The sequence below is a fragment of the Clinocottus analis genome, unplaced genomic scaffold (genome assembly GCF_023055335.1).
Source record: "Clinocottus analis isolate CAN_PGR_092001 unplaced genomic scaffold, fCliAna1.0.p SCAF_2, whole genome shotgun sequence".
Classification (NCBI taxonomy): Eukaryota; Metazoa; Chordata; class Actinopteri; order Perciformes; family Cottidae; genus Clinocottus; species Clinocottus analis.
This window is the reverse complement of record NW_027175931.1, coordinates 11,417,179-11,436,562: the sequence shown is the minus strand read 5'-3', so window position 1 is coordinate 11,436,562 and position 19,384 is coordinate 11,417,179. Positions and strand designations below refer to the sequence as shown.

The 19,384-nt window shown below is 39.7% G+C and overlaps 1 protein-coding gene across 2 annotated transcripts; it reads right to left on the bottom strand.

Moving 5' to 3' along the window:
- Positions 1-8,382: 8,382 nt before the first annotated feature.
- scn3b (sodium channel, voltage-gated, type III, beta) lies at positions 8,383-17,567 on the bottom strand. 2 transcript variants are annotated; one of them, XM_068585932.1, is made up of 6 exons: positions 16,868-17,567; positions 15,021-15,199; positions 14,676-14,907; positions 11,473-11,611; positions 9,647-9,730; positions 8,383-9,140 (listed from the first exon to the last, which is right to left on the bottom strand). In XM_068585932.1, exons 1-5 carry the CDS (start codon positions 16,920-16,922, stop codon positions 9,667-9,669), a joined length of 669 nt encoding a protein of 222 aa, XP_068442033.1. In that variant the 5' UTR covers positions 16,923-17,567; the 3' UTR covers positions 8,383-9,140; positions 9,647-9,666. The 2 variants fall into 2 exon arrangements, with proteins under 2 accessions (XP_068442033.1, XP_068442034.1); XM_068585933.1 differs by lacking the exon at positions 9,647-9,730.
- Positions 17,568-19,384: the final 1,817 nt, after the last annotated feature.

Sequence of the window (19,384 nt, the reverse complement as noted above, 5' to 3'; positions counted from 1 at the left end):
CATTTTTCCAAAGAGGCCATTATGTTTGTATTTCTATATTTACACTTGCAAGCTTTGCTTTCTTGTCATAAATTACAATTAGTGTAAAATTCATACTTGCTTAATTGGTTCTGAACAGCTGAGAAGCAATTTCTTTACCATTATCGGAAAGCCTTGCGTCCATATAGTAATCACACCTTTTCATTGCTGGTTTCCACGGTTGACCAACACGTAACTTGATCCAATACAACCTAGATCAAATTCACTTGGTTAAGTGATTTGTATGGTGCAGTGTAGGTCAAATTCACTTGGGAAAGTACATTTGATCTACACTGCAGGTAGGTGCAACAGGAAAGTGCTGTTAGGGAAAACATAGTGTGTTGGGAGGAGAGCCAATGGTTACAAGGCTGTCTGTTGTCTTTCTGTCTTTTGTATTGAATCAGACTTCTTTAAATCATGCATATATTCATATTCTGCTTTCTTTTTAGACTCACAATTAGTATTGGTATTAGTGATAGACCCTCTCTATCTCTTTGGATGGGTTGCTAAAAAATGTCTTACAGACAGTCATGATCCGCATATATTGAACCTACAGCGTTTGGTGATCCCCTGTCTTTTCATCTGGCTCCACAAGCAAGTCAAATATTTGACTGACTGGGTTACTGGGTGAACATGGTAAACAGTTTGCCTGATAAAGTGCTAGTGTTAGTCTGGTCATTGTGAGCATGTTAGCATTCAGCTCAGAGCACTCCACTGCCTAATTACAAACTCACAGAGCTACTAGCATGGCGGTAGACTATTCATGTGGTCGTTTATGGTGATGGTGATATCTAATTGTAGACAGAAACCTCCAATTGAGGTAATTCAACATACAACCATACAATTTACAATATGAGCTTCACGATCTGAAACTCACGACTTTAACAATTGGTTTTACTTAGATTATTACTACATGGTTAAATGGGTTTGTGAACTTACCTCCTGAACTTACCTCCTGGATTAAAATCAAGGTTTTGTAGCCAACTCCATTGCATGGCCATCCAACACCACAATATCCTGTGCTGCACCATGCAGTCCCATTTGATGCCAAGGGATTTATTTTATATTGGAAATTGTCTCAATACAAAGAGATGACAATCAACCTTTGGGTTGATATGTAACCTGCATCTCAATAACAGTTTCTTCTGTTTCCACGACAAGAGTCGAGGCAGATAAAGTCAACCGTTCTCGCAAGTAGTCAACCGTTGTGAGAGAAAGTCTCCATTAACGGGCTATGCTGTGTGGTTTTGCTATTGATTGTATGTTGCTGCTCCAAATTATGTGTTAAACCACAGAGGATGCTCAAATTCATCTCTGCCAGATTGAAGGCTTAATCAGAGTACAAGACTGGCAAGGCAAGGCTGTGAATTATGTAAATAATATTAACTCACACAGGAAATAATCCACATTGTATTAATTGGTCCCAGATGATTTGTGGAAAGGAGCTTTGACTTGAGTTTCTTTCCAGACTTGGGATTTATTGTTGAAATAAGGGTCTCCCACCTTTCATGAGACAGAAGCGGAGAAGAGCAGCTGTTTTATGTCACTGCCCATCAATAACTTTGTCTGCCACAGACGGAACCTGCTCGTGAGAGGGTTGATTGAGAAGTTTAATTAATTGAGTTTTCATCCCCATTCCCCACCAATAGCAAAATAAGACTCTGCTTGAAAGACACGAGTTATCACTCCTAATGATTGCCCTTAATTGAGGCATGCATGTGAGCATTTCTGTTTCTGGAGGAAACAGATATTTATCAGACGTTGGGCTCTCTCTAACTAATGTCAAGGAGCACATCAGCCAACTGCTGCTTTGGCTGCTGCACAACAAAAATAAAGCATCAAGCTTGTCACATGTCTGGTCATGTTTAAAAGCTTCCTTTTCCTCATTATCAACTTTTGACAACAGGGCATAATTTAAAAAATCGGCGTCAATCCGCTGGGCTAATATCCTTCTCCTCCACATTAGCTCAATGAGGTTTGACAATGTGTCATTATCAGTGCCTCTTCGCCTTGGAAACCATGTTGCAGTTAATATAGCGACAGGCAACATTTTTTAATCTAATGGACCGACCAGTTATTGATTGATTACTGGAGATCCCCTCCTCCTCTCTCCCTTCTCATGCACAGTTACTGTTGAATTCAGCCAGCCTGCGTTGTAATGTTCTGCTTTGTTTAATTTTGTGTGGAGAGCCTCAGGTGTTGCTGAACACACAGCCGTGATTTAACACTTCTCTGGCAGCCAGGTGTTCATTTCACTAACAATAGAGCTGCGACGTCATTGTGCAACGGGCCCGCTCCATCCTCTCATCACAAATTGGAAAGCAGGGCACAGTCACTGCCTCGCTTCCGAGTCTGACTTGTAAATGGTCTTTTTATTTAAGGACCCCTCTTTGTCTCGCTAATCAAAGATGCCTCTTGTTTGAAATGCGGGTGAATGATGGGGGATGGGTGATGGATAGGAGAGATGGATGGGAGAGAGAATAGGTGAAGGTATACAGAAAAAGGGTTCCTGTTTAATTCATGGATCCAGTTTTAAGAGTTTTTTTCTACACAGCTGGGGTTTTGGATGTCTTTTTTTATCAACCCAGTGGCAACAACAACAACACTGCAAAGGCTTGCGTTCAGAGATTTATTTGGGAACATACACACAGGGATAAAGGAAACATCTCATATCGGCCGCAACATTTGACCAAAGCCATAAAGAAAATAAACACACACCTGCGTTCTCGTAGTGCACACAGTAGGCGGACAGATCCATTGTGGCTGACAGCAACAGTCTTTTATATTGTTGATTCTACACTTACAGGGTCGGCCGCTTCTGAGTTTGCATTGGATTTGAAGCCAAATCTAATTCACAAATCAAGCTTCGTGGCTATCAGAAAAAAAGAAATATCTGATTAGAAAAGACATGACAGGTTTGAGTAAATACCTCTCCAGATATAAGCCGTGTGGACTTAAGTGAGTTACGTGCACAATAAAAATGTTCTGCTCGATCTACAGGAGCTGAGGAAACTGCAATACTCACAGAAGAATTCTGTTAAAAAGCAGTTTTGACGGATTACATGACAGTAAATTAATATTCCTGAGACTATTGACTTCCCACTCAGGAGTCAGGAGATGCGCTCTATTCGTCAAACACATCTACCTTTTTGCTCTCCTTTATGCCAATGACACCACAGGGGGATGACAACACCTCTGTAACAGCAAGGTTGATATACTTATACAGTCACACAGGAATAATTTACTGGGTCTGTACATCGTCCCAGGCCAGATTATGCTAAATTTAAGTGGAAAGGTTCTCCAGAGGTACTTCAAAGTTGTTCAGGAGGAATTTAACGGCTGACAAAGACACTATAAATACTTGAGGGATGTGTTGTGCCAGCAGGTTTATTTTTCCATAATAAGCATTGACTTTGAAGAATGTATGAGTCAGAGGCGAAAGGTAACATTGGCCAAATAATAGTAAGCTGTTGCCAATTAAAATCACAGCTGGGCATTAGTAGAAAAAAAACATACATTGTGATCACAGGATTTTTGTTGTCATTCTCGGAGAGCTGTGAACAGCTAATTGTCCCAGCATGGCCAGTAGTTTGAATAAAAAATCAGTAGCTTTTTTTGTCTTTTGTCTATTTTTCAGATCCAGCCAGCTTAGCTTAGCTGAGCACAAAGACAGCAGGGAAAACAGCTTGCCTGGCTATAACAACATGCATCTACCAGCAATTCTGGTAACTATTTAACACAATACATATTGTTTTTTGGAAAGTGGATTGTGTTACCTTTATACTGCACCAGACCCCTGTTTTCTGTTGTAATGATAAGGGAAGCTTACTTCCTGCTGGCTCAAGCCTGATATTTACCAGAGAGAGAGCCAATAAGAGAAGTATCTGTTTTAATCTTACAGTAGGTGAGAACACAGGAAAGTCTATTTCCCAAAATGTGAACCTATTTCTTTAGAATTGATGTTTAACAATAAGGGTACGTTTAAAAAATAGCTCTCCTCTCCCTGGAATGGAAGTTAGGTAAATGTTTCTAAACCAGCTTTCTAATAGACAGTGCTGTTGCCAGATTTAAGGAAGTGAATCTATCTGTATTTGATTCATTGCCATGTCTCAACATAACAGAGGACTCATGTGTTAACTTTAGTCTGTCCCAGATTCATCATCTTGTCGATGATGCTACTGGCTCACTGAGAGTGACACTGGACTCGATAGGCCCTCTAAAGAAGAGGATAATTAAACAAAGGAGGCCCGCTCCATGGTATAACCCTCCAATTTCAATGATCTAGAAGAGTCCCGGTTGGTTTGGCGGGATAGTCTGTCAACATATAAGAAGGCCCTCCGTAATGCCAGAGGAGCCTATTACTCATCAATAATAAATAAAAAACGAGAACAACCCCAGGTTTCTCTTCAGCACTGTGGCCAGGCTAACTGGGAGTCATAGCTCTGTGGATATGTGTACTCCTACAGACCTCAGTAGTAATGACTTCATGAACTTCTTCAAATATAATATTCTGGCTATTAGAGGCAGGATCAGTGATCTCCTGCCCTCGGTTATTGCTGGTCCATCCTCAAGTGCAGTGGCCATGGAGGCGGCTGTGGGCCCTGATGTGTGTGTAGATGGCTTTTCTCCCATCAACCTTGACCAATTGTCTTCAACGATTTCTACTTCTAAATCTTCTACCTGTCTCCTGGACCCCATTCCAACGAGTTTGCTTAAAGAAGTTTTACCTTTAATTAGCGCCTCTCTACTAGATGTTATCAATTGGATTTTACTAATGGGTCATGTACCGCAGTCTTTCAAAGTGGCTGTAATTAAACCTTTTCTTGAGAAGCCCAATCTCAATCGAGAGGTGTTGGGTCTAATCTTTCGTTCCTCTCTAAGATACTTGAGAAATTAGTCACAAACCAGTTGTGTGACTTTCTACATAACATTATTTTTTTTAGGACTTTCAGTCAGGATTTAGAAAGCATCATAGCACAGAAACAGCACTGATGACAAGTGCTTTCTGGAAATGAAGTCTGGGCTTTTTGGAGCCAACGGCCCTGCCCTGTTATCTTTAGAAAAAAGGGTTCCTGAAGGGCTGGGGTTCTAACCAGAACCATTTCCTTTAGACTTTGACTTCTGACAAGGTGTTCAAAGAGAACATAATCCATTGGTCGAATCCTCTGGTGGGTTCTTCGCATCCTTAGAAGAGGGAAACGTTCTGGATAGAACCTTTAGGAGAAGATGATGGATTCTCTGTAGAATGCCACTTGTGTTACTTCGCGCCTTTGCGTACTCGACCGATCATCTTATTAAATCTTACAAATCTTGCTTGTCAACTACTGCCAGAGGTGTCCAAAAAGCAACAAACCTTAAGCAGCTTCTTTGGCGTTTCGCCACCTACAAAGAAACGCCAACTGGAGCCAGAGCCAAAGAAAATCCTTTTTTTTTTCGGAAAACTGGCTCCAAGATATGCAGTGGCTTGAAGCAAACAATGAGCGCACTAAAATTGTATGAAAGATTTGCCGCTCACATCCACATCTGGCAGACAAAACAGGCACGTTTTATAAAGGCTCAAAGAATTTCAACCATCCTTTATTTGACAAACGTGAAAAGAGCGAGGAACACACAAATGTGGCGCAAGCCATTGCTAATAAACAAGTTAGCCGAGAAATGTCCAGTTGCCCACTTGCCAGATGGCAAGACAAGCTGAATGAAGAACAGTGAAACAGAAAAAGCTAAACACACACGTCACATGTTTTCTTATTCTGAGGATGTTCCTTTACTGAAGCGGCTCGGAGTAAATGTCGGAGGCGCATATCATTCACATGAAGCAGGCACACAGATCATGCAGAGCATCGCTCACACCATTAGCGGGGAGTTGCGAGCCAAGTTGCAGTCTGTTGAATTTTGGGGGCTGCTTTTTGATGGATCTGAGGACATCACAAAAACTGAGCAGGAAATCATTTGCATTGTGTCTGCGTCCAACAACGGAGAGCTTACCTCTGACTTTCTAGGACTGATTGAACTGGACGCTGACCGAACCGCACTGGCCATAGCAGACGGACTTGTGAACTCCAGCAACTTGCTGCAGTTGGAGACTCCCTTGTGCATATCCTGTGCACAGCACACACACTGGAGAGTTGCTGAGCGCAACGTTCCTTACTGTGAGACATTTAATCGTTCTGTGGTCAAGCTGCGTACCAAACACCATCTCCCGGTACTCACCTGAGTAACTCACTGAAAAAGTTATGTGCACCCCTGTTTATATCTAATAGTGTAGAAGTATGAAGTATGAAAGGTGTGGATATTTTAAAATTATGAGTGGGTAGCCCGTGCTTATCTCGGAAAAGATCCCTTAAAAGGACTGATTCTATTTCTGTGCCTCTATTTGAAATGTGTGCATTGGTCTTTAGCCACCAAAAGAAATGGTAATTGGCAGACAGAATAATTACTGTGGAAACACCTTAGCTCCAGCTTGATCTGATTCAATGCTCTGAAAATCTCTTTAGAAACTGGAGCCACACAGACAGTGAACCCATCAGGAGGAGAGTGAAGGAGGGCAGTGAAGAGGTGGAAAAAGGGAGAAAAGCAGGTGTCTAGGTTAACAGGCCATGATTAGAAAATGGGAAACCGAAGCATAACTCAGTTTGTATTTTTCAATGTGTTGTCATCAATCATAACTCTTTATTGTTTAAGCAGAACTCAGCTCCAGCAAAATGACTATCGATCAACAACAATCGATGGCTTGAGTTTCTGGATGACTGCAATCACTGCCGTAGTCAAGCGTCTCTGATCAACCCACCATCCAAACAGAAATGATCGATACATCAATAACATACAAATCTGAATGTATTGTAAAATATCAGCATCATCAGCAACTTTGGAAGCAGAAATGGTTTTCCTCATCAAACAATTTTGCAACAACATGTATTTATGTGTGTGTGGGAGAGATATTCATGAATTGTCTTTGATTTCCTGTCAACGTTTGATGACATAATGTGCTTTACACTAGGGGGAGACAAATACCCTTTATAGATGGCGACACATTGTGCACTGCAGATTACATAAATGATGTTTTAAGGTAATATTTTATGATAGCAGAATGAAAAATGGCTGCAATTATAGTCAAAAGGTGATAGATATGCTTTGATACATCGACTACAGGCCTACATATCTTTAAAAAAAAAAGCTGTGCGTGCAGACTGCTTTGTCAGTGGGATATTGATTAGCTATTTCCATTCAGGAGAAGAAAATTAGTTTCAAATTACGAGTGTTTGTTGTCACAGCTATTACATGCTTTGATGTGATGTGTTACAGAGCACAAATGTTGGGGCTTTGTGGTTTGAATTGAATGTATATTCATAGAATATAGGACATATTACTGGGTTGTGTCCTTCGGGAGGCACATTGTAATTATAGATAGGGAAGGAGGAGAGACACAGAGAGGCAGACAGAAGGAGAGAGCGGATAGTTACAGAATGGCACTTACATTATGCATCTCAAAGCCATAATACCATACTGTTGCAGAGTTTATCAAATGTGTTGCACAATCAATAACCAATCTAACGTAAACATGATGGATGGATAAAAGTTGCACTTGTTACATTACCTATTTTCCATTCAGACAATATATCTGACGTAGGTCTGTGGCGGTATTTCTTCTGTCTATTAAGCCTCAAGCAAAGCATGATGGGTGACTGGTGGCTTCTTTCTCTATTTTATGCATCGTAAGTAATAAACCACTCTGCATTTTTGTATGGCTGTGCATAAATGAATGTGTCTCAACTCGCATGGTAATATCTTTGTCAGGCAATCTACATTGCTACAGGCATGCCTGGGTTGCTATAACAACAGCTGCTGCTATATCTGTGTGCTGTGTGTCACGCCTAAAAGTGCAATGTACTGTACATCACATCTCTCGGACAGTGACAGTCTTTTCCCCTTTCGCCCTTCCTGTCTTCCCTTTTTGCTGTCTTTCTCTGTCTTCCACAACCTTTCTGTCCCTGCTCATCTGGACCGGCTCTGCTCCGACTGAATAAAACTCTGTCCTCCACGGTGCTGTTTCTCAGCGCTGTTATTGAAAATAGTTAACAAGTAGAAACAAATCAAAATCCTTTTTTTTGTTAGCTTTTTTCTGGCACTGTTAATGGGAGCTGGAAACAACAAAGGTTTTCATTGTGGTTGATGCCGAGTCGTAACGTTATTCCTTTCAACAGCACCACAGTCACAGATAATAGGAAGAACATAAGACTGACGGTGCTGGAAGTCAATACTGTGTTTTCCTCTCAATCTCCATGTGGACTTGATCATTATTGAATTTTAATGGCATCTGCACTTACAATTAAACACTTTGAACAGTGAACAGAGCTTCAGCACAGATTGTGGAATGCATTGCATTTAATGTTTCAAAAGGAGCTCACTCATACATATCTGTGGTATGATTGGATCAAATATTATACAGACATCTACATAGCGGCACACACACTTAGTTTCAATAGCGATACTGTTATAGAAAACCAGCCACAGTTTGAGAATACATTTCAGAGTTACTGCTCGAGTAAAACTTAACCATTGCATTGTGGCTCCACTGATAAACACAAAAACATGGAGAAATGCACATCCATACATTATAAAAGCTGATATCATGTTCCTTAAAAAGACATTGGCCACAATAAATAAAACTGTGACCCAAAATCCAAACACGGTCTATAAAATTGAAATGAAACAAGAACTACAGAGTCGATATTCAAGTTGTATAAACAGCTAGGAGGACAGTTTCTTTCGTTGGATCTTTTCTCTTGTTTAAAGGTTACAAATCACAGACTACTTACTAAGAAAATGTTCAGTAGCTCTATACTCTGGCCGGTATTTAACTGATAATAAGTGCAGAACACTCTTTAACCTGCTGTATTTGAGAAAACACTTAATTTCAGATTCCTGCCACGAAGGTAAAAAAAGAATGTGAGGAGGAAAGGAGGAGAAAAAAATTAGCACTTTTTTGTTGATACACAGGGGAGTTCGGTTGGCCAAATTTGCATGGCTGTCTGGAAGTAATGCTACCTTCATAGTAGCATCAACGAGCTTGTGGACTCCATGCCTTGTACTGTCATCAAAGTTCCATCGTGTTCGGTTAATATCTAAAAAGAGCAGAAAACGTGTTCAATCTTACTCCACATGGACACATTTATTTGCTAAATAACTAGTGGCATATTGCTGACTGCAAAATGAAACGATATACAACTTCAACATAATTAAGTTCACATAAACAACTGTGTCCCTTTGGATTAGTATAACTCAGGAACCTAACTTTATGCAAATGCCATACAATTTAGATTACTAGAATGTATGAGGGAACTGTGTTGGAATTGCATGTACACAAAATTGTCATTTTCTTTTTTATATTTTACTACTGTACACGGAATGGAGAGAGAGCAAACAGGGGACTAGTGATCAGGTGACATTTCCAAAAATGACGAGTGAATGAGCAAGACGAGACACACATGGTGCTGACGCAACAGGACTTCACTACAAAGCTGCACTTATGAGTTATGGGTCTAAAATAATTAGTACAAACAGTGAGTGGAAAAAGAGAGGGATGATTTCACTGATCGGGATCAGGTTGAGAGAGTCACATGTAAAATACCGTGTCACTGATAACAGCTTTTATTCGGTAACAGGAGCGACTGGGTTGTCTTTCAGCTCAGAAGGAATGGCTAGGTAGTCTGTCCTGCAGGCAGATTAGTATAAAAACAGAAGAGTGTCGAAGACCTGGTGGTATACTTTCTATTACCATAAACCACAAAATAGTGCTGGTTAGGGTTTGAACAATGGTGTGACATGACACTTTTCTCGTGTCGGTCTGTAGGCCTTCTGTGCATTCATATTTGTCTCTCACTCATGATGTCGGAGCAATGCACATCCCCCAGAGCATATTTTAAACAGAGCCTCATTCTATATATGTTTCACAGATTATCTGCCGCGTTCCATCTTTCCCTTCAGTAACATGACTAATATGATCTGAGCCACTGATGCGTCACAAAATTTAACCTTAAAATGTTCTGGTCGCCTACATATCCATTACGCCTGAGTAGCTGAGAAGCCCACCACGAAACAGCCTCTCTGAGAGGGTGTATATTCTTACTGCGAGATGTGTGTCATACGGGTCAATAACGACCACAACCCATTAACTCTTTCCACTGCAGGACCTGATTACGTTTAGAGTTACGCACATTCGATCACTTGATGCTTTGAATTAAACATTGATCAATAATCTTTCTTTAAATGCTGAGGACTGATTTATACCTTAAAAATAACATAAGTCCACGGCCCCCTCATGGCTTAAATGTGCCACATAATGATGCATCTGTAATTTTCATGGCCTTTATTTACCAATGTAAAATACACCTTATTGATTTCATGTGGCTCTGCTTAAATCCTTGCTGGGGCTGAAAAAAAGATCAGTTTTGATTCATTGATTTTAACATTTCCTTAATTGATTGTGTTGTCTATAACATGTTAGAAAATACTGAAACATGCTGACCACAATTTCCAAGAGCACAAATTGACATATATATCATATCTTATTTTGGCTGATCAACAATTACAAACTTAAAAATATTCATTGGACTATTATATGTGTTCTTTGTGTTTTTGTCCCTTTTTTGATAATGCTTTACAGGTCTGCAACTTACAGTAATTACATCCAAAGACTTTACGAGAGAGGTCTTTATTTTCTCTATTTTTCGTACCAGTGATTGGTTAATTAATTCGAGAACTAAAAGGATAATATAGTTACTGTAAACATGAGAGATACTTTACATTGCTTCTCTAATAAGTTGTGTTGTGTTTGGAATCAGCATTAAATGCCCGCAAACTACAATAACTGGATAAGCACATGTGCATCTTTGATTGTTCTGTTCGAGACATAAATTGCCTGTTCAGAAGTTGTCAACCCAGATTGCCTGGCCTCTTCAGCTCCAAGCCAACCCGGAGGGAGCTGACTATACAGGCACATTAGAGTCTTTGTCAGTGCATACAAGGTGCTGCAGAATAAGGATTTCTGATGGAGCTGCAAATCCACCACAGATGTAAAAAGGCTGTTCAGAAAAAGAACAGTCAGCATTGCTTAGAATTATTCAGGCCGGTCAGGTAGTCTAAGTGAAAAGACAGATTGCTGTTGCAGGAAGTTACGAACGGATGCAGCGTAGACTTAAATAACTCTCTGTCTGTTTGTCTGTCTCCCTTTGCAGACCTGTTTCTAAATTGCTTATTATTATTATGTAATAACCAGACACCCAGGCATACACACATATTTGGCAGACACTGTCTTGGTGACTCATAATATTAACCCACTGCTTTGCTGTTGCACTCTGGAAATGGGTGTGTTTTCCAATTCCCTGCTTTCCTTCGTACCCAGACTCACACTTATCTGTGTTTGCATCCATACTTTGGCGTCTGTGTGAGACTCACGCTGTGTCCTGTTCCTGCTCATCTGACTTGGAAATCTTCCTGTAGCAGTAGACCATCTCTACTAGCAGCCATAAGGTCAAGCACACCAGCAGCACATACATCATGATCTCAGAGTAGAGAGCTGCAGGATCTCCAGTGGCTGTGGGGCACAAACAATAGCAAGTAACATGTATTATTCAGTTTGCATCCTTCCTATGAATCTCTCTGTGTTGAATGGAGCAGGGGAGACTCTCGTTATTCACTATATTTAAGAAGGTGTTACGCTTGTTCATGTATGTACAACAGTGCTGACAATCAACTCTCAGTCATTATAGAGAAGGCAATGTTTCTGTGGTAACAGTCCAACTCAATTGGTGCAATAGTTAATACAATGCTGAAGTTGGAACAAAACCAGGTCAAGTGTTCCAGTGGGCATCCTGTTAAAAATCGTGACCGAACTATGTTGCATACAGAACATTATGGCCACACCTGTAGTACAATGATGATAGAGCCTATGGGGTTAAAGGTGGCTTGTGGAGTTTTTTTGGTCACAAACAAAAGTTTTGTTGGCATTCAGGCATATCCTGAAGTTCTACCAGATGTGTTGTGTTCATTTTCTTCAAAAGAAAACAATTGAAGGGACAATTTGTTTTCGAAATGCGTTCAATTGTGCATTGTTTACATCCAACCTTTTCTTATTTGCGGCTTTTGTTGCTGCATTGCAAGATTTGTTGACATTCAGCCAACAAGTGTCCGTTGGTAAAGTAAAGTGAAACAAATGGCAGGGTGCATGTGCAACCTTATGTAATTCTATAGCACAAACAAAACAGAGGCCCAAACAATGCTCCATAGGGCTGCTAGTTGTCAAGAACTCCACAGGGTACCTTTAAACATGAAATATGATATATATGCAAAGTCATGGTGGTTCCCAGGGCATTATTATAGGTCACACTTTAATGTCTCCAAATGTACAACTTATTCAATTAGAACTCATTAAGTAATATCTTTGAATGTAATTTGTCTTAAGGAGATAGGTTTGCATTATTTCAAAGCTGTCTGATGACACTATGAACATTAAAATAGGGCTTCTAGTGTAAGTGATGGGGAACAAAACTGGGACTGAAGTTAATATGAGCATGTGTAAGTTCCTCATACTCGGCAGGTACCTGGCAAAATTTTATCAATTTTTGTACAGAATGTCCTCTTTGTGTTTCCACAGCAACGAATAGACACCAAAAATGTAATTTTAAACTACAAAGAAGAAGGCTGTAGGGGTTTTTTTTCTTCTTCTTCTTTTTCTTCTTCGTCCTTTTTTTAAGGACTGTGGATTGTCCCCATCACTTCCAAAGGAAATCCATTGGAAGATTTTATTTTTTAATGGCTGGAATGAAAAGAAGTGATTTCAGCAAGAAAAATCCATTTCAAATGTACACCTAAGTTGGAAAATTGGAATCTATCCTTGAATATCTTTAATGTCAGGACCATTATGAGCCACTGTGAACCACTGTGCCAGTGAGTGTGTACCAAATTCCAGAAAACCTGCTGACTAGAGAGTTAACAGCTTTCACTGATTTGATTCTGCAGTCTCTGCGAATAGAGGCTATTAGTGCAATATAATCCCTTAGATGGGAATGCACAGATATGCTTGGCGGGAAACTAATCCATTCTGCTACTATGGACAGCATTACCGTAACATGATTCCCAGCTGTAATGTGCAGTATACACTGATTGGTGGCTTGTATGAAATTTGGTCCCACGTGTATGAAATGTGAAGGAGAGGCTGTTGAACATGTGTAAAAGATCAAACTGTGGTATATTTTGAATAGTTGCACTTCGGAGGAAAATCTGATCCAATTTTCAATCTTCTTTTTTTCAGATAAAAACCAAACACTGGGATACAGCTTGCCTGGCATGTGTCTTTAAATGCCTCTGACAGTGAACTATATACCACATGCAAGCAGATTAATATAATGTAAAGTTGAAGACCTTTTCAAAAAGTAGTTCCAAATATACATGTTGTATATTCGATCAAGGTGGAAAATGACACATTCAGCAAGGCAAGCATTCGGGAAGCAGAATACATTACCCCTTATCATAGATAGCAAAGTAGTTGGTTTGAATTAACCCACTTCAATGACCACAGAAGAAAGCTTTGATGAACAATAAAGGCAGACAAAACAAGACACACAGTTATTCCTCCTCAGTACAGTGGCAACAAAGGGGAGAGAAGGAAAGTGGTGTTGTTAGTGCCCTCACACTGATGCATCATTTAGTGAAAACGTTGCAAGAGGAAGTTGGAAATATATAATAACATGCATACCCCACTTAAAGCAATCGGATAAACACTTTATGCAACATCGAATGAGAGACATACAGCACAAAGAGAACAGTACTCAGAAGTCAACATGGCACAGACTTGTATTTGTACCGGGAGGGATTGTTAATTCTCAGCTGTAACCTCCTCCTTCTCTTCATCCTTCTGACATATTTAAGATATTTCGCTGTACAGCCAGTCCTGTGGAAACATATATTGTCTTTTGGAAAGCTTTTAAAGGCTAAATATGAATAATGCATTTATTCAGGTCTGTAAAAGTCTTTCTTGAATTTTTACAGATGGATTAAATAGATTGGGGAAAAAGCGTAAATTTTCTACAAGTAACTTTCATTTTGTGTTGATTACCGTGGACGAAGGCGGAAGGGTTTCCGAGCACCAGATTCCATGAGGTAACTCTTACTGCCTGCTTTGCTTAATCCTGGTCCTGGCTCTCCCGAGCCTCCCTTCCCTCTCGCAGACCCACCAATACGGCCTGACCCTCCACAAGTGTGGTGTCGCAATCTGGCCCAATGGCACCGATAACAAACATTACGAATAACTTAAAGCTAATCTTCTCGCTAATGCTCTAGTTTACTAATAAGGTCATACAGAGACAACAGATTGAAACAATTTAGTAACCATTTAAGAGTTCTAAGCAGTAATTTCAAGGGTAATATCTGAGTTGTTGATCTCACGGGACCAATGCCTATAGGGCAATGAAACACACGTCTGTGATCTGAATAACAACATGTGTAGCTCTGGATTGAACTTCCAAAACTGATTTGTCCCCACACAGATCATAGCTGGACTAAACACTGAGCTGTAGAAACTAAGCGTTTTGCTGAACATGAGCACAGAACATGAACAGGCCAAAATAAAATAGAAAAAAGTGGATAACTATTAGCCGCACCTTCCGCTTTCACCTTCAGCTTGATTTCCTTGGTGATGGAGGCTGAGGGTTTGAAGTATACATCAAACTCAAACTCGCGTGAGACAATGCACTCATATATGCCACTGTCATTATAGGTGACGTTGATAATTCGAATGGAGACATCTTGCAAGTCCTGGCTCCCATTCCAGGCCAGGCGTCCCTTAAATGGTCCGTCCACCTCAACCGGAGTGTTAACATCATACTTGAATATCTAGGAGAGAGGAAAGACAAGCAGGCTTGTATAAAATATATCTCCTCCCAAACATATTAGTATAAACACATACAACATGTCATGTGATACATAATAGTGTAGCTGGGGCCTACATGAGTTGTGTTAGCTGCGATGTCATCTTCTTCGTTTGGCTTATAGTACCAATTCACACGTGTCTTTGATTTGATCTCATCCCTCTTCATACAATAAATGCAGGTCAACTTCATGGACTTCCCCAGGACTGCATCAGTTGCCGACGGGACATCGACACACACTGGCCGGCTCAGGTGGACTGCAGGAGCATGGAAATGTCAACAAAGTAGCCCAAAGAAAGCTCAGTTCAAATGTTTAAAGACCCCCTCTACAGTTTTGCTTATTATTGTTACTTTGTGTTTGACCTTCACGTTGGAGAAGGATCTCTGTGCAGAGTTGTTTTTTTCACTTTCAACTGCTGAATGTGTATTTGTGCTCGTTTTAAATGTGAGTTTAGGATGTAAAGGTGCAAGGTGATCGTTACTAGTTTAGAAGCCAGTCCTGCTCCAGTAAGCAACTCGTATGCAACATATGCAAGTGTGATGTAGAAGCAAAGACTGAGAATAGACTTTATATTAAAGTAGGAGACGTCATAAAAAAATGTTTGAAGTTACTAGAATTACCACTTTGCGGTTGTATGCGTCAATCAACCAGTCAATTTTGATATTTTTATGTGGATTTAAATATTTCAGTAAAGGATAACTCATACATATAATTTCTTTTTTACAAGTTAATTATTGTTGAGTGGAAAAGCTATATTGGACAAAAAATATTGTTCAAATGAGTGTATTTTTTTAACTTTTAGATTTAGTTAATCAGTAATTGAATAAAAACAATATTTTCATTTTAGAGAGCTTTTCAACACCCACTATAAACAAACCACAGAGTGGGCTCATAGTAAAAACAAAAGCATTTCAAAGTAAATGTGCTGAAAGGTGGAGCTATAAGTCATCTTCTAGAAGTCTTATGGAAGAAATACTTTTTGTTGTACAGGCCTGAGGACGTTGTTAGACTTCATTAATGACCGTGGGAATACAACCATGCACAAGACCCTGTCAGATGTATTAACAAAACTCATGGCCCAGTGTTTCTTATTGAGGTCATCAGCCCCTGCACTCGGCACTTACATAGAGCCAGACACAAAACTAAGCAAGCGTTAAAAAGACACAAATTCAATTATACAGCTCCGTGAGCACTGGAGAGTCTTGAGTCACAATACTGATAGCAAATGCAAGATCATCCAGGCCAGTAAACAGTAATGACGGCCTCTGCCCATTAGTATAGCTGGCAGAAGGAGGAATAAATGGAGGGAGGGACTGTGGTAGTGTAGGAGGACGGCAAATTATTGTGGGCAAGCAGGAAGAAGAGAAAAAATGATTGATGAATAAATGCATTGCAAGAGAAGGCAACATTGAATAAAGGCAGGAAGAGGATGATAACTTGGAAGGAAAGAATTAAGAGGATTACAAACATCTTCTGAGTGAAGTGAGGCATTATTCTCAGTGAGCTCGCCACATGGATGTTTGTGTGTGTGTATTGGGTCCCGTGCTCTTATATAACCTTAAGTCCTTCAGGGCAGACAGTGACAACATCAATTCCATCTCATCTTTTTTTTTGCTCAGGGCTCATACAAATGCATTGAAATAGAACAGAGAAACAGAGAGACTGATAGTGAGTGAAAAAATAAAAAGGGAAATAACTAAAGCTGTCTGTCCTTGATTTATTTGTGCTTAAATTAGCACAATACTGAGTGTTGTTGTTGTCTGCAGGGGTCAGGGAAGCTGCTCTAAAAGTGGGTTTTGAGTTCACAGAGAGTTGGGTTTACAATCCATAAATAAAGCATGGGACTACTCATGTATGCATCTATGTAACAGGACATCGGGTTGCATTAAAACATGTAACATTCACAATCTAAAGTTATACTTACCAACAAAAATCAAAAGTACCAAAGTTTGCAGATGAACCCTGGTTTGAGTTACCATATTAGGCTCTTTCTGGAGCTGCTGGCAGACTGTTGCTTTCAGGAGAAACCCTGAAGTTGTGTTCACACAAGGCCAGCAGTAAGATAACAGGAGTTGTTGGGATGACTTCAGCACCACAGACAGCGCCTCTCCTCGATCGATGAGCGCGCAGGTAACTTCCCTCTCCACGACTGGAAATCCACGAAAGATTGCAAACGGCAAGAGTTGCACACATGAGGCTGTGCAATCTCTACGTGCTCATTTCAATTCGACTCTGCCAATATCGCCCTGTCATGCAACATCTATCTAGAAAGCACTAACTTCATTATTCGTTCCACTCGGTGACATAAACAAGCCCACGAAGAGCGAGTCGTCCTTCTGCTGCTTTCATTCAGTCCAGATCCATCCAGAAACATAGGAGAAGGAAAAAAGAAAAAGAAACCAAGCGAAGAGGAAGAACCTGTGGATTCTCAAAAGCCGATGTAGTACTGTTGCAAGACCTCCAGTCTTGTTTACACAAACAGCTAAATAAATGGTGGCGCTTCTCTCGTTTCACTGCTCAAAGAATAACTCCATTAATTGTTTGAGGTATATTTTCCTCAATTAAGGATGACGGATAACATTTCCCAGCCGCAGCTCACTGCCTTTGTTTTTGCATCAGTCCCTGAGCGCTGGCAGAGCAGAGGCTTTGATGCGCATGCGTGAGTCGCTCCCTCCTACAAGACAACGTGCACGTCCATATCACTTCCACCAGCGTCCGCCTAACCAACTCTTCATGCATGCCTGTTTCCCTTTGCTTTTTTTTTCTTCTTTTTGACTAAATAAACAAAACAGAGCTTACTTTGTATCATGTGAAACTGAAAGCAATTCAGTTCCATTAAAGCTGAAGAAAAACAACAAGACACAACTGGTGGTCATCTGTAAAAGCCTCCTGTTGTTTTGCAGCTGCTAGCAGGGCTTTTATTTAATTTAGGACATTTCATAGACATCAGTAACGTGCATTATTGCTGCTGTCCAATAGGACTAGTGTTCAGAGGATACAGTGGGTCAGTTCACGGTTTTTAGTGATCTATATTATTGTAGCCTCAGGCCAACAGTGTGGCTTAAGGTTTACAAAGCGCACATACTGTACAATCTGATGCATCTGCTCTGTCCACACTTATAGGCATAACAATCATAACATACTTGCAACGATTCATAATCTGACTTAGTGTTTTGAAATCATTTGAATGATACACACATAGACTGCATCTGTGACTCACTGCTGCCATGAAGCTGATAAAATACTGTGCAAGACCCGATGCACTAATCAAATGATTTTCTATCCTCTGGAGTTGAGCCTTAAAAGGGCTCGACCTTTGCTGTGATACTCATTCTATATTTAGGTACAGGCTGATGACCTCGATTTAGCAACAGTTGCCTTTCCTTTCTTTTAATAATAAAAGGGATAAACAAAGCTGAACACAAAGGGTGAATAATAATGATTTTATTACATTGTGTTACAACGAGTCAGGTAAAAGCACATCACACCAACACAACCTGCACCAGAAGAGGATTGAAGGCTGCTGAATAGAGTAATTAAATCAAACATGTTGGTCTCTCACTAAAATAACTAAAGGAAACTGACTCTAATGAAAAACTGGAATAATGTGTTGAGGATGCAATACAATTGTCAACAAATTGAATCCACAGGGTACATTTTCTTTTTCCGGTCTTTCACTTTTTACCAGAACTAAATCAAATATAAATATCAATATTGTTTTCCCAACTATTTATTGTGGAAAATCTATCTTACTTGTATGAAAAGACATGTGAATAAGCCCTTTTTGTGTGTTTTTTTTTTTTTTTACAATGAAAACCTCTTTCTGATTATAAACAATGACAACATATTAATCTGTTCGATTTTTTTTTCCCAGAAAGAAGGATAAGGCATTCTCAGGCCGGAAAGAGAAACAATAATCTCACTGTAGCGTCAACATATTTAATCTCGCTGCCACTGTATCTGGAGTAAGTAGAGGATTATTTAGAAAATGAATGAAGGATTTAAGAATTTCAGCATTATCTGTTTTAAATATATTTGTTTGTATCTATCTGTAAACATCAAAATGAGTGTGATACCTTTCTGTAAACCTACTGTAGTCATTATTGTTTTCCTCCCATTTAATAATAGTAATAGTAATAAAAACGCTATAGATTGGTATGCTGCTAGCTCATGGACAATGTGTTTATGTAGACGGCTATGTATGTAGATGGATATGTATGTTTGCATATCTGTGTATACATGCGTATGCATGTATGTGGAGATACATATATGTTTACAGATGTGCTCACCATTTGGTAAATTATTATAATTATTGTAACAGTTTTAATTTGTTTAGTATGTGCCTTGTTTTCAGAGGTCATATGTCAGGGACTGTTCTATTGTGTTAGAAATATAACAATAAAATACAAAGTTTAAAAAAAAGATGAGTTTATGAACAAAC

Excerpts from the sequence above, each read along its gene's own strand:
- scn3b (XM_068585932.1), bottom strand. The coding sequence starts at position 16,922 with ATGGTAACTCAAACCAGGGTTCATCTGCAAACTTTGGTACTTTTGATT. Across the intron at positions 14,908-15,020 it reads TCGCAGCTAACACAACTCAT|ATATTCAAGTATGATGTTAA; the intron begins GTAGGCCCCAGC and ends CCTCTCTCCTAG. Across the intron at positions 9,731-11,472 it reads GAGCAGGAACAGGACACAGC|GACAGACTACCTAGCCATTC; the intron begins GTGAGTCTCACA and ends ATCTGCCTGCAG.